This window comes from Engraulis encrasicolus, chromosome 19, assembly GCF_034702125.1.
Source record: "Engraulis encrasicolus isolate BLACKSEA-1 chromosome 19, IST_EnEncr_1.0, whole genome shotgun sequence".
In the NCBI taxonomy this organism is placed as follows: Eukaryota; Metazoa; Chordata; class Actinopteri; order Clupeiformes; family Engraulidae; genus Engraulis; species Engraulis encrasicolus.
In genome coordinates, this window is record NC_085875.1 from 34,552,200 (window position 1) to 34,566,076 (window position 13,877).

Sequence of the window (13,877 nt, forward strand, 5' to 3'; positions counted from 1 at the left end):
CTCACATTGACACATTAACCAGTTAAAAACACCTGGTTTAACCTAATAACAGTGCAGGCAAGACAAGTTCTTACCAACCATTCCACTAGCATCAGCAAATGTCAGCCTAGTAAATACATTCGTTATGTCAGTGAGTCAGCCATTAGAGTAATGAGATTGCCTGTTAGGGGGGCCTTTGATTTATTGTATGTGTTTGTGTGCATGTTGTCGGTCTATGGATGTATGCGTTTTGGTAAGCGTAGGCAGGGTGGGGCTGGTTGACACAGTGAAAGCACTCACTGTACATCATATGAAACCATGGCAGGTAAGTAGTAGCCTGGGCGAAAAGCCGACTGTTGGAGCCAAAATCTTTGGGTGGAGTGCACATAAGATGGCGTCACCAGGCTAGGTAAGTAGGGCCTATAGTGCTGAATAAATCCAAACATTATTCTGGATATTGACACAATCTTGATTTCCCTCAGAGATCTACAGTCTATAAAGCTGTCAGCTTTTTTATTGCCCCCAGCAGGTGATATTCTGCACAATTAACTCTTCAGAGCATACACAGATTATCTGCATCATCAGGACTGCAAGGCCTACTTTAATATCTCTTTACAACTGCTACTCTTTTTCTGCTCCATCCGTAGTAAGGGATGTATATCAGTGACAAGAGATCCAAGGGCACAGGCTCACAGGCTCGGATGCACTCTCTTTAAATGTAATTGATGTAGTCACTTATCAGAGACGAGCGTGAGTGGTGCTCGCTCATGTTTAAAGCGCATTTAGTGGATTGCACAGTGCGCAGTGCCAGCCGACTCAATATTCATCCACCACGCACGCTAGCTGCCCGAGCCAGGAGGATATCAATCAGAGGGATCACTCGTGCGAGCCCGGCTCTCTGATCCCAGATCAGCGTTTTCGTAGCAGTATATCATCTCGGCCTGTTGCTCCCAGTCTGTTTGGATAGGCCTATGTCCCCTGATGACAGAGTGACACAATCTGATTTAGGAGTGGATGGTTGAATGGCACTCTCTCTCTCTCTCTCTCTCTCTCTCTCTCTCTCTCTCTGTGCGTGCGTGCGTGCCAGCGTGCGTGCGTGCGTGCGTGCGTGCGTGCGTGCGTGTGTGCGTGCGTGCGTGTGTTGGTCTGCTGGTCAATTAGCTAATATTAGTGCCTCTGGATCAATTTACTGATGGCCCCTCAGTCACTTTCATAACAGAGTCCAATAATACTAATGCTGCGCTGATATTATAGAAGATGAATTCCAAGAGCTGCAGGTATCGATCACAGACCACATGGTTCCTTTCTGATGTAGTCCTTCTGAGCTCAGCTCAATACACAAGGCGGCATAATCAATAACAGACCTTTACAGTCCAGCTGACGACATTATTAGCTTGTCAGATGAGTCACAGAAGCGCTGTGGACGAGAAAGGAAGTTTGTTTTTGTTTGACATCTTGCTCATGGTGTGTCCACTTGCTCTTGTTACTTTTTTAAAAAGCTCAGTAAATCAATCAAAAAGCCATAAAGTAAACCATCCTCAGATTCTTCACTGCAATGAACTTCCTTCTAAAACTAGCAAGACCCCCTTGCCATTGTTCACAAGTTAATAAAGATTGTAGGCTCATGCAATAAATAAAACCAACAGCACCACATTTTGTGATGGTATTATTACAATGAATCAGTTTGAATAAAAATATCTGTTACTGTATGCCTACTCAAAATGTATTTTCTTTAATCCGATCACAAACATAATTTGTAGTGCAGCTTTTATACATTTGTATTCATATAGCCATACCACACAGTCATGTGTAGCCATATGGCACATGGCAGTAATCAACTTATGACAGTAAAACTGTTACCATTACACTGTCAAACTAAAATGTATAGGTGAGATAATGGTGCGTTATAAGCATCTTAAGTATAAATTGTATTATACTATTTTAATGTATTACTATATTACTTGCTGTTAATATTAGACTATATCACCGTGTAACCCTACAATTATTTACTGTTGTCAGATTGAGACTTGAGTGCAGCGTACAGTAGGCCTACTACGTAGACTGGTGGCAGGTCTGGCCTCTCAGCTGCTGCAGAGATATGTCTGCTGGCTAGAAAGGCAGCGGCTCTGTCTTTGCAACTGCTGCCCAGAACACGGTTGGGGAAGAAAAAAAAGGAATATATTTGCATAATGCCCCAACATGACAGCATTAGTTAAATACGGCAGCTCTTCCATATTCATGAGACCATGCTACGCCTGAGTCCTTTTATGCTGGCCAGATGACAGCTGCAGATTCAGATGCTTTTCACTATTATATTATTATTTTTGTTTTACTAAAGAAAGTAGAGATCTAGACCTGGACTATATTTACCTTCAAAAACCCAACAGAGGTTTGCCAGCCAGCAGCGCGGTGTAGCGTCTGATCATCCTCCATCCTCTGAATTGTCATCCTTTCAAGTGAACAACACACAACTCAGATTCTGAAATGAGCATAGTGTAAGAGTGAGCCTTGTTGCAAGTACAGTAAGTGTAGAGCACACATGAAAGCTAAAGAGACTTTTCATGCAGCAAATGCTGTGTTGAATAACTTGTCAACTTGTTATTCTGCAGTGTGCAGTGGTCCTTCCATCGCCCTCATATCAATGAGAGTTGTCCTCAGGTAACCTTGACTCTGTCTCTGTGTGTGCTTATCATCTTGAGACAAAAGGGACCTCTCTGTCCTCTCTCCACCCTTGACGACTACAAAGAAATCGAATATCCGTGTAAGGTGTCTGTAATGTGGTAATGAGCCTGCCTGCCTGTGTGATGATGACATTGTGTGGCTGCTGTATTGTATTGTTATCTTCAAAGCGCTACTCTCTCTCTCTCTCTCTCTCTCTCTCTCTCTCTCTCTCTCTCTCTCTCTCTCTCTCTCTCTCCCTCTCTCTCTGTCTTTTTGTCCTCTCGTCCCCCTGTGCCATCAGATCGTCCTGCATCCCCTGTCAACATTACCATCAGCCACCTGCGGGCCGACTCCGCCACTGTCTCGTGGAGCATCGTGGACAGCGACGTCGTCATTGGCTACGCTATCACACAGCAGGTCAGTCCCCACTCCCCACAGGAGCCCCCGCCACCACCTGCTGTCTCGTCTTCAAAACACGCCCGCAAATCTCCTTGTGTCTCTTCTTGTTAGCCTCTGACCTTGAAAATACCTCCCATTGAGTTTTTGAGATTAGATTTGAGATTTAGGGCGGGGAAGTGTGTGTGTGTGTGTGTGTGTGTGTGTGTGTGTGTGTGTGTGTGTGTGTGTGTGTGTGTGTGTGTGTGTGTGTGTGTGTTTGGCTGTGTAGAATGGCAGGGTTTTGGGCAGGGTGTAGGCATGGGTTTGTGCTGGTGGTTTGTGTGCGTGCGTGCGTGTGTGTGTATGTCAGTGCGTGCGTGCGTACAAGAGTACGCTTCTGCATGCATGAAATGTGCGTTTGTTGAAAAAGAAAGTTTGGGAGAAGCGTAATGAAATTTGACATGCCCTAATTTCCACCCGCATTCTATTCTCCGCTCAACTGTCATTCATCAGAATTCAGCATGAAAAGATAGGCATCATTCGGAGTAATTTAATTGTAATGCCCCTTAATTAAATACACAGCATTTATTCTCTGCTGACCTATCTCCAGTCAGAAATGTGCTTTCTCGCTTTCTAGCGCCTACTACCTCCCCGTTCACCTCCCCTCCATCACTGTTTGTTCGATTTGTCGGGCAAATCTCTAACTTCTCTGACCATCATCGGGCGGGGGGTGCCCACTCAGACCTCGCACATATCTGGGGTCGCAGATACTGCCCGAGCTCTCAGTGGCGCCGCCTCGTATTCCTGAGCTCGAGAATGTCTACCATGTAGCCATCGGCCATGGCAGTACTTCAGCACCACAGCCAGCGATCTTGCCCAATAGCCGTGTAATCCAACTATCTTAGCTTCTTGAGTGCAGCGGTCCTAAGAGAGAAGTCCGTTCTCCAGTGAGAACAAAGATGTACCTATGCATACATGATTAATCCAAATTTCAGATAGTGAACTAATGAACGTACAGTATACTGTATTTAATCCATAAACTACCTACCCTCTCTTGTTGGCTATGCATGTCAGAGGCAGGATGGGTTGGCGATGCGCTTCATCAGGGAGGTGAACACCACCAGTCGGGCGTGTGTGCTCTGGAACCTGGACGAGGACACGGACTACATCATCCAGGTCCAGTCCATCGGCCTTCACGGGGAGGACAGTGAAGCCAGCAAGAGAGTCCACTTCAGAACGCTGGAGAAGTCGGACCACTTTCAGACCAGCTTAATAGACCACGGTAGTATACTGTGGGATGCATTGAGTGATATGACAGAAATTGCCACACGAACAATATTGATATGGGGCGCCGATGTTAAGTTGACTGTGCTGGAAATTTCCTCAACATTTTGTCACATTTAGCTTAAATTCCATCAACATTTTGTCTCTGTTTTTAAAACACTGTTTTAAGCTAAATGTGACAAAATGTTGATGAGATCTTTAGCACCGTCAGCTTTACAAACGGCGCCCCATAATTTTATGCTGTAGGCCTACTTCTGTTTTTCAATTATTTTATTATAAACATATGTCATATATATATATATATTATTATATATTATTATATACATATATTAATTTCAATTCTGTGAATGCAACACATGTAGTGTACGTAGAAGCCACCACATGGTGTTGTGTGTTTCATGGTAATGCTGATGTCTTCACAAAGACACTTTCATCCAAACTGACTTACAGAACAGAATATGAATGTACAGTAGATGTACTTGACTGTTTTATCAGATACATGTTTACAATTTTCAATGTACTGTGTATTGATAGTGCTGGGTGTTTTTTTTGTCTCTTGTGTGTATGTGAAGATGACCCATCTGTGGAGGGTTTAGACATGTCCAGACAGCTGCAGACGGGAGAGATGGTCATCATTATGACAGTCCTGATCATGTGGGCAGGTACACTAACTACTCAGCCAGATCCCATTGGAAAACCATTAATGTCTGACATTTCATGGCCTTCAAATGTTGAGATTCATTTAGCAGCAAAAGAAAGTTGAGAGAGAGATTTTTATGTTTTGAAGTATGCATAATCAAGACAGACTGCAGCTCCCACTAAGTATTTTTTTAAATTATTATTGCAATTTACTGCCAATGCACCACTAGACAATAACAACCACTTTGATAGGCTTTCTTGGATTACATTATATTTGCACGTATTCACAATCTACTAATTGATTGCCAGTAAATTGCATGTAAGGATTTTATTGTATACATATATTATTATTTAGTAATCCATATGTGATCAACCAAATTCTCACAAAAAGACACTTGTTGTGCACACACAACAGAAGTGTCTGCTTGACAATCTCATGCTGAGAAGAAAATTGTAATCCAGAAAGCCTGCCGTGCGAAGGCTTTTGTTGTGGCTGGGTGACATTTTAATAGAGATCCAGGGATGTCTACATGCAATTTATTTCACATCAAACATGCTGATTGAACATACAGATATGACAGACACATAGTTCTTTTTTTTGCCTTTTTGGGTAGTATTGCCAGAAAGCAAAGATGCTAATGGAAGGCTGCTCTCTACATATAATTTTTCACTTATATAGAAAAAAAAAAGAAACATTAATTCCCCTCTCCTCATCCTCCTCAGCTGTCATAGCGTTGTTCTGTAGGCAGTATGACATCATCAAAGATAATGACTCAAACAACCACAGCAAAGAGAAGGCCAAGCCCCCCTCAGAACACAGCACTCCTGATTACCACAACGGAGGATTACTGAGCAGTAAGGTAAGACTGGCCAGCTCTCCATAGCCACGTACAGGGGTCTAAAATAACTTATTTCATCTCCAGCCAAAATGGCTAGTAGATGTTAATCTTATCAACCAAACACACACTCTCTAATGGGTCATAGTGGCTAGTAAGTTGATCTGTTCTACCAGCCAAATTTCACCAGAATTTGGCCGGTTGGCTGGTTTAATTTAGATATAAAATGTAGTATCTCAGCAAGCCTGTGTTTTGGTAAGCTGATAAAAGTAATGCAACATATTTAAGGATGAATACTCAAAGAGAGCTTTGATGCATTTGCTTTGATTATAGCCATTCCGGAGCCCATTTTTTCCTTCAAAATAAAAAATCAAAGTACACGTTCATCAATTCAAAGAAGAACTGACTGAGCATCACTCTTTTACATTCATGACATGATATATTTTAGAAGTATGCTGAAGACAACTGAATCTTAATTAAGTATTAAGTATGCTGAAGACTGCTTAATTATTTATTTATTAACAACAACTCAAATTTTAAGCATTAATTGTGAACTTTTTTTGCTCTCCCGTAGTTCCAATCAAGAACTGCATCATCCATAAGCATCATCAAGGTCTGACGCGACCCAACCCGAGCCTCCATCAGCACGGCGGCAGAGAGACTGCATAATACTGTAACATCAGAATCTCTGACGGCCGGCAGCCCTCACATGCCAAGTCGCCTCCTACCTCTCTACACGTACTACAACTCTCAGCTGACCTCTCCTTGTAATCCTTGACCCTTTGGATGCACCTTAAAGTAGCAATCTCTTACTTTTCCCATGAGCCTCAAAGAGGCCTGTCTAAGTAGCTGCCCTCCCACTTGACACTTGACCTAGTCCTCCTCCTGTCTCCTCCCACCTGACATGACCCCATGGACATGGACAGCCATGTGGTCAGTCTTGAGGGCTACTCTTAGCCAAGCTGCTGAAGAGCTATACCTAATCCCCCATTCACACATGGTCCATCAGGAAGTGGACCCCTCATGACTGTGCACACTACACCCAGGTCCTGTTAAATTGGGCCAGAGCTGTCCGGGGCTGAAGCCTGGGGCAGGAACTCATGTGCATTATGACACACATACACTGTTTTTTTCACATATTTATTGTTCTAAACAAACACAAATAGACTATGGATAACATGGCCAGTGGAACCAGAATGATTCACTATCAATAGACAAATAATGTATTGAACTAATTTTTCATCAAATTTGCATCAGAGGAATCACTGCCTAACACAGGGAGTGCAGATAAAACAGTCCAAAAACACCCCTTTTTTACCAGTCCTGTACCAGTGTTTGATGAATTTGTTAGCTCCAAACCCAGACCTGAGTGCCCCCAACCCTCACCCCCCACATACTGTAGCAAATCCCAATTTAACCCCTGCCTTTAACCCTGACGCCCCCCATTACCCCCAAACGCCTTAGCTCTGAGCCTTCAGTACCGTAGACGTCATCAGGTCAGTAGACACAACGCGCAGCCAGGAGGCTTTACAGGGGCTCTACAGGGTATCGGAGTGGGTTGTGATACACGTTGCTTTGACTAAATTCAACCAAATTCATGCACTCCTTTTTTCCTCCTACTATTTTTTACAGTACAAAGAAGGCTTCCCCAGTTAACAATGCAACCGTCCTATAGGAATAACTGTAGTTCATTCCCCCCCAGTGAAATCCTTCAGAATTGCTTACTTATGGAAAGTGTGTGTGCATTGTACTGAAGGAGCTCAACAACGTGTCTGCTGTGGAGAGCTCATTCACTTGATTGTGTGACTCTGGGAGAAGCCTAAGTAAGCCCTTTACGGATTTAGTGTGAAAGCATTTGAAAAGCTGTTGTTGAGTCTGTGGGTGAGCGTGGACTTTTCATGGCCGAACTGAATCAGTGTTTTGACTCAGCTGAGCCAGAGCCGGAGACCAGTGCACTAGAGGATGACATTTTTCGGGAATTCCACTGGGTCCCGTCCCATTTTTTTCTGGCACTCCTGTGTCATGCTCTACGGTGGACTGACCTTCCTGCATGGGTGGACTTCCATATCATCTCACCCCTGATTCCTGACTAGGAGCAACCTGACTGTGGTGCGAATGATTTAATTTATTTTTTGCCTTAGTTAGCTGAGGCATTGAACACTGACACTAGTAGGCCTAACTAACTGGAAATTAATGTAGCTTGGCCATATTGAACTACATTAGCTAGTTAGTTTAATTAAATAGGCTAATGAGTCTGGGACTGTGACAAAAATGTCATAAATAAAAATATATATATATATATATATATGTGGCCCACTACCTAAATCAAATCAAAGACTACACACGATGAACCCCACTTGAATTCCACTTCCTCTGTGTGTGTGTGTGTGTGTGTGTGTGTGTGTGTGTGTGTGTGCGTGTGGGTGTGCGCGTGTGTGTGCTCATGTAAGGTTCATTGTCTATCACACTGAAAAGAGTATTTTGATGAAAAAGTCAATGGAAGTATGTGTTACTTAGTTCGACCACCAGACCCGCTGTCTTAACAATAGGGTTTTTTTTTCTCAAACGGTTATATTTCTGTGGACCTATGCATTTTTGTGTGTTGGTTTGCTTATGATTTATTAGGCCTATGAGTAGCACTTGTTCTGCAGTAGCCTTATGTTTTGGTCCTAAATTGTAGGCCTACATGTTAATAATAAAGGGGTTAAATAAATTGTGGCCTATTCTTCATTCCTGACATCATGCACATGTCCTTATAGCCGAGGTGAAACCATTCCAAAACCAAAAACACAGCAGCCCAGTTTGGCTTTTTGTTGTTATTTATAGTGTAAAATGTACGCCTCCTATTTTAAGACAAATTAATTTGGATATTTAAACACCTGGGTATTCACAAAACCATTTGTTACGGTTTCTTTTTGGTCTAATTTGTGTGGGTGTTTGTTTAGTATTTGTATTTGTTTTTTGTTTTTCAGTTTAAAAAAAAACGTCTTAAATGTCTACCTATCGTTTTATCTAAATTATATTAAAATCCCCAGTGTCCTCTTTTACCAGAAGGAGAGCGAGATGAGCGCTGAACCGACCGGATGTTGTCATCGCCAAGGGCGGAAATACACTCAGAGAAAGGAAGTTTCAGGAAATCTAACAACAATGAATCTTTAAAAGTGAATTTCACGTTTCAGTGGTGGGATGCATTTTTACATTTAGAGTATCAGTTTCTTATGTTCGTAATAGTTGACAGATGACGAATACACATAAACATGTTTGTCGATAGAGATTCGTCGTTACACACTCCTCTGTGACAGAAGTTTTGATCAACAGTTTGGCTAATATGCAGCCAAGCAAGTTTGGCGTCAGATTTCCCAAACAATCGCTATTTTTCAAATGTGCGTGACTACGACGATATCGTGTTAGCTATCTTGTCGTACAGTATGAGAGATTTTCGCTCTGGTTAAGCAAACTCACTGCATACTAAGTTATACTTTCAAAGTTCAGTGAAATGCATACAAGACGGTAACTTTACTGGCGTGAATGACCGCATGTTTTGTGCGCTGCTGTATGGAGAGAGATCAGTTTCAATATTAAGAAATGAATGTCACACCACTCACCAATATATTTCGTGATCCACAAACAAATGTAATAACATTCGCAAATATAATTCATACATTTCATGATCCACAAACAAATGTAACAACATTCACAAATATAATTCATGATGCACAAATGAATGTAACCCCATTCACAAATGCCAGCGCAGTTCTGTTCATTTGCAAACCGGTCTACATATATTCGCAAACCCTATACATATTTATGACTTCCATTGTATTTGTGTGTGGATTTTTGAGACTGTCCTGACGGTATTTGACACACAAATGTGCTCAGCCAATCACATCAGCCGGCGTTCGAGCGTAAGGTTGAAGACATTGCGCTTCTATTACGCAGAGAAGGTTACTAGTGCGAAGCCACCATAGATCTGTATAGAACTACACCGATCCGAGGAAATAACCGGAAGTAGAGTCATTACTGAAGTGCTCCATGACGTAAACTCGGAAGCGTATGAAGTTACTGACTTTCACATCATCTTTGTACAAATATGTCTGGATCTGGACTAACGTGTGCTGTAATCGGATGTCACAATAACAGCAGAAAGCTAAAAATTTGGAAAAAGAGCGTATGTGCGCTTCATAGTCCACAGTTTAAAGAGGATTGTCCTTGTTGTGTGCCCTACGGTGTACACCGCTTCCCCGGCCGTGCTGAGGATGAAGACATTCGCAAGATGTGGATTAAAAACGTACACCGAAAGGACTTTGCCCCCAAACAAGTATTCAAGGGTATGTATTTTTATTTCTAGGTGGTTAGTGTAGTTAAGTATTGTAAGCCAGTGTCTATGTAACATAAACTGTTGGCAACAATTATTTCGCTTGGCTAGCTAACGCTAGTTACGATTATTTAGCATTCTTTCATTAAGACCTAAGTTTCCCCAGGAGTGGGAAGAGCATCATTAGCCCCATGGTTATCTGTGCTGTGTGTTATGGTACATTTGTGTGCTTATGTTCGATTATTTGTGTATGTGTGCCCTTTGAAATGAAAATGTCACCCTGGCAACTTAGCTAATTATTTTGTTATGCTAGCGAAGTTTTGGCAAGGCTAGCCAGGTTACACTGACTTCAATAAGAAGTCAGGCTAGGTTTTGGTAGCACCATGAGCCCCATGGTTATCTGTGCTGTGTGCCATGGTACATTTATGTGTTTATTTACGATTATTTGTGTATGTGTGCCCTTTGAAATGGAAATGTGACCCTGGCAATTTAGCTCATTCTTTTGTTATGCTAGCGGAGTTTTGGCTAAGCTAGCCAGGTTGTGTGACTGACTTTAATAAGAAGTCAGGCTAGGTTTTGGTAGCTTTTGTTTTGTTCATAACCTAGCCCAATTTTATTTTCATCTCATAAATCGGCCAGCATGTTTGTATTTGTAATAATGTTTGCCATTCTATTGGAAATAAAGTGGTGGGGACAAGCTAGTTTAATCTCAAAAGTGGTAGGCCTATGGACATGTCCCCCAACACCCAGACTGAAAATAACCTTTCCTCAACAAAAGATAATTTTCGCTATCCAACCTCAGTGTACATGTCTTGCTTTGTCCTGTATTTTGTCTAATGTCTGTGAGAATGACTGCAGCCATGGCAAATATAATTTTCTGTTTCATGTGTAACAGTCAAATATATTTTTTATCTCATCTTATTCCCACCCTCCTTAGGTGTGTGGAGTACACTTCCCTGACGGCAGACCAACGCAGGAACACCCATATCCCATAATATGGGATATGAATATAGTGTAAGTTTACATGTATATAACAAATAACTTAAGTGCTTTTTTCTTAATTACCTTAACCATATGTTGTTAAAGTACTTTTGGAGCGATTTGCCTACAGACGTTAGACTCTCTCCCATCTGCCACTTTTTAATCTAGGCTAAAAAATAATAATAAAATAAACACACACACACATTTTCTTAACTTAGTTATTGACTCTTAGTTGTTATGCTTTCTCTCCTTAAGGCTCTGCTTTTATGTACCTACATTGCCTTTCAACACTTGTCTTATTATTCCATGCAAGAGTCTACATCTGCTAATTGTAATATAATGCAATGTGAAGTGAGATTTAAAGTGTTCTGTAGGACAGTGGCGTTGTAATTAACTGTTTTAAAAGCTGTTGGCGTTTTTTGTTCCTTCTTATATTTATTCTCAGAAAGCACCATCATGTGGAAGACCACCCCCTAAGAGGAGATGTCTCCAGCCCCCAACAGAGAGACTTGGATTAATGTTGAGAGGATTATTGTTCAATACGGTGTAGAAACACTTGGTTCAGTTATATGTAGATATCTATCATCTTTCAAGAAATCCTTCATCCCCTCAGCTGTGACCATACTGAACAAGAGATGAACTGTCCAGCTGCAGCATGCATGTATTGTGTGGTCTTGTCTTTTTTTTTTTGGTCAAGCCTTGTCTAATGTCTGTGAGAATCACTGAAGCCACGCCAAAGACAATTTTCTGTTTCATGGGTGTAACACAGTGTTTCGCAACCTTTTTTTAGGCGAGGCACCCTTTCAGTTCATGAAAAATTTCAAGGCACCCCAAACCAACAAGCCATAACATGGCATTGCATCCCATACCACACAAGCTTAGAAAAGTAGCACATTTGGAGAGGTCACACGACCTACGTTCGAAGTTGCAGCTGACTAGGGCGACCTATATTTACTTTATTGTGTGTAAATGGCAAATGAAAGATTCCACTGACTAGCATTAACTTATGCAATATAATACATATTTGTCTAAATTGATTATTTATTTATCAGCCACGTTTCCGTGGCACCCTTGGGGTGGGCCCGCGGCACCCCAGGGTGCCCCGGCACCCCTGTTGAGAAACACTGGTGTAACAGACAATAAAGTTGTATCTAATCTAATCATATCAATGAGAATCACTGCACCTGACAAAGGTATGACATACTGTATACTGTAGGCTTAAGTGCTGAAGAAAAATGAATTAACCTGGCGGTTTTGAAATGTTTATTTACACAGTTATTAAAATGCATACAGATAGTGCATTTAATATAGTTCAATACTGTGTGCTTACTTGATGGTTTTTTATATGTGCTGAACTGAAAAACAACCTAGCTACTTGTGCCCAATATCCAACTGCAGCATTGTAGTTGCAGGTGGGGGGTGATGGTTGTTCAAATTTGACACACACCTTACATTGGTCCACTTTACAAATGGCCCCATACACTAAATGACACTTGCTGGTGTGTTTTTTACTAGGCAACTTGTTATTAATCACTAATGTTCTTAATGTCATTTCAATGCAGCTCTTTGTGAGAAATCTGGGCAGCCATGGCCTAGTGCAGGGATGTCAAACTCAGGCCCGGGGGCCAAATCTGGCCCGCAGAGTCATTTCATTTGGCCCGCAAGATCATTTCAAATGTGTATTACAGTTGGCCCACATACACCATTAATATATAGCATAATAAGACCTGAACATAAAATGTAATATGTCACAAAAATATGAGTGGGCATAGGCCAGTAAAACAGCTCACACTACTGCAACAGAGTATCTGCAGGCACATTTGAACGACGATGGGAATCTGTTTGTGAAATTTAATGAGATTAAGTGTGTTTGCACAATTTTAGGCCGTTGTAAATATTGAGTTTGGCCCGCGACTTTGTTCCAGATTTGTATTTTGGCCCTCTGTGAGTTTGAGTTTGACACCCCTGGCCTAGTGGTTAGAGAGTTGGTCTTTCAATCTAGGGGTTGCTGGTTCGAATCCCCCACGACCTCTCCCTACACCTCCATCCATGGCTGAAGTGCCCTTGAGCAAGGCACCTAACCCCACATTACTCCAGGGACTGTAACCAATACCCTGAAAAATAATAGTTGTAAGTCGCTTTGAACAAATGAAAGCGTCAGCTAAGTGAAATGTAATGTAATGTAATGTAAAATCTTGCTGCAGTGTGTTGTGGAATAGACACAGGAGCTGACCTGTGGTGTCCAGTCTTAACAGAGAGCTGGTGCCACTGTCACACATTCAATTTAATTAATCATTATCCCCCTTATATTGATTGGGAAATGTTATACTGGCTTTTTTTTATTACCTCCTGACTATACCAGACATCATTTTTATCATTACCTCTGCCACATAATATGTGATTGTCTGAGTTTTGCAGTCTGTCTGTTTGTTCATCGCTGGGTACACAGCTTGCCACTAAGGGGCGCCAAATCCTTACTTATTGCTGGAGACGCTACCACAAGGAGAGGACGGGAGGTGATGTCTTCTAAAAGGGCTGTGGTTAAGTAGCCTAAGCAATCAGCTGGTGCAACCCAGTCTTAACACTGCCTCAAAATATCAGTTCTTGAAAGGCACGATTTACATGGTGAAATTAATGACATGTTGAGGCCAACAAGGCTTTATTTTATCAGTTAGAGGGACACTGTGCAGGAAATGGTCAAAAAGGGTACTGCAACTATGCTGCTCATTGTAACTGGGTTGCCTATTGCCAAATTTGCTCTTTTCATGAAAGTTTACTAAATAATAAACTCAGATTTTCTGTTA

At 41.7% G+C, this 13,877-nt stretch overlaps 1 protein-coding gene and 1 long non-coding RNA gene across 2 annotated transcripts; both read left to right on the top strand.

Annotated features, from left to right (window-relative positions):
- Positions 1-297: 297 nt before the first annotated feature.
- On the top strand, positions 298-8,475 carry fndc4b (fibronectin type III domain containing 4b). The gene is made up of 6 exons (XM_063223883.1): positions 298-304; positions 2,942-3,057; positions 4,093-4,300; positions 4,875-4,964; positions 5,665-5,801; positions 6,352-8,475. Exons 1-6 carry the CDS (start codon positions 298-300, stop codon positions 6,394-6,396), a joined length of 603 nt encoding a protein of 200 aa, XP_063079953.1. The 3' UTR covers positions 6,397-8,475.
- A 1,117-nt stretch (positions 8,476-9,592) lies between these two features.
- On the top strand, positions 9,593-13,877 carry LOC134435310 (uncharacterized). Its single transcript, XR_010031996.1, has 3 exons — positions 9,593-10,105; positions 11,030-11,106; positions 11,519-13,877. It is a non-coding gene; the product is annotated as an uncharacterized LOC134435310 (long non-coding RNA).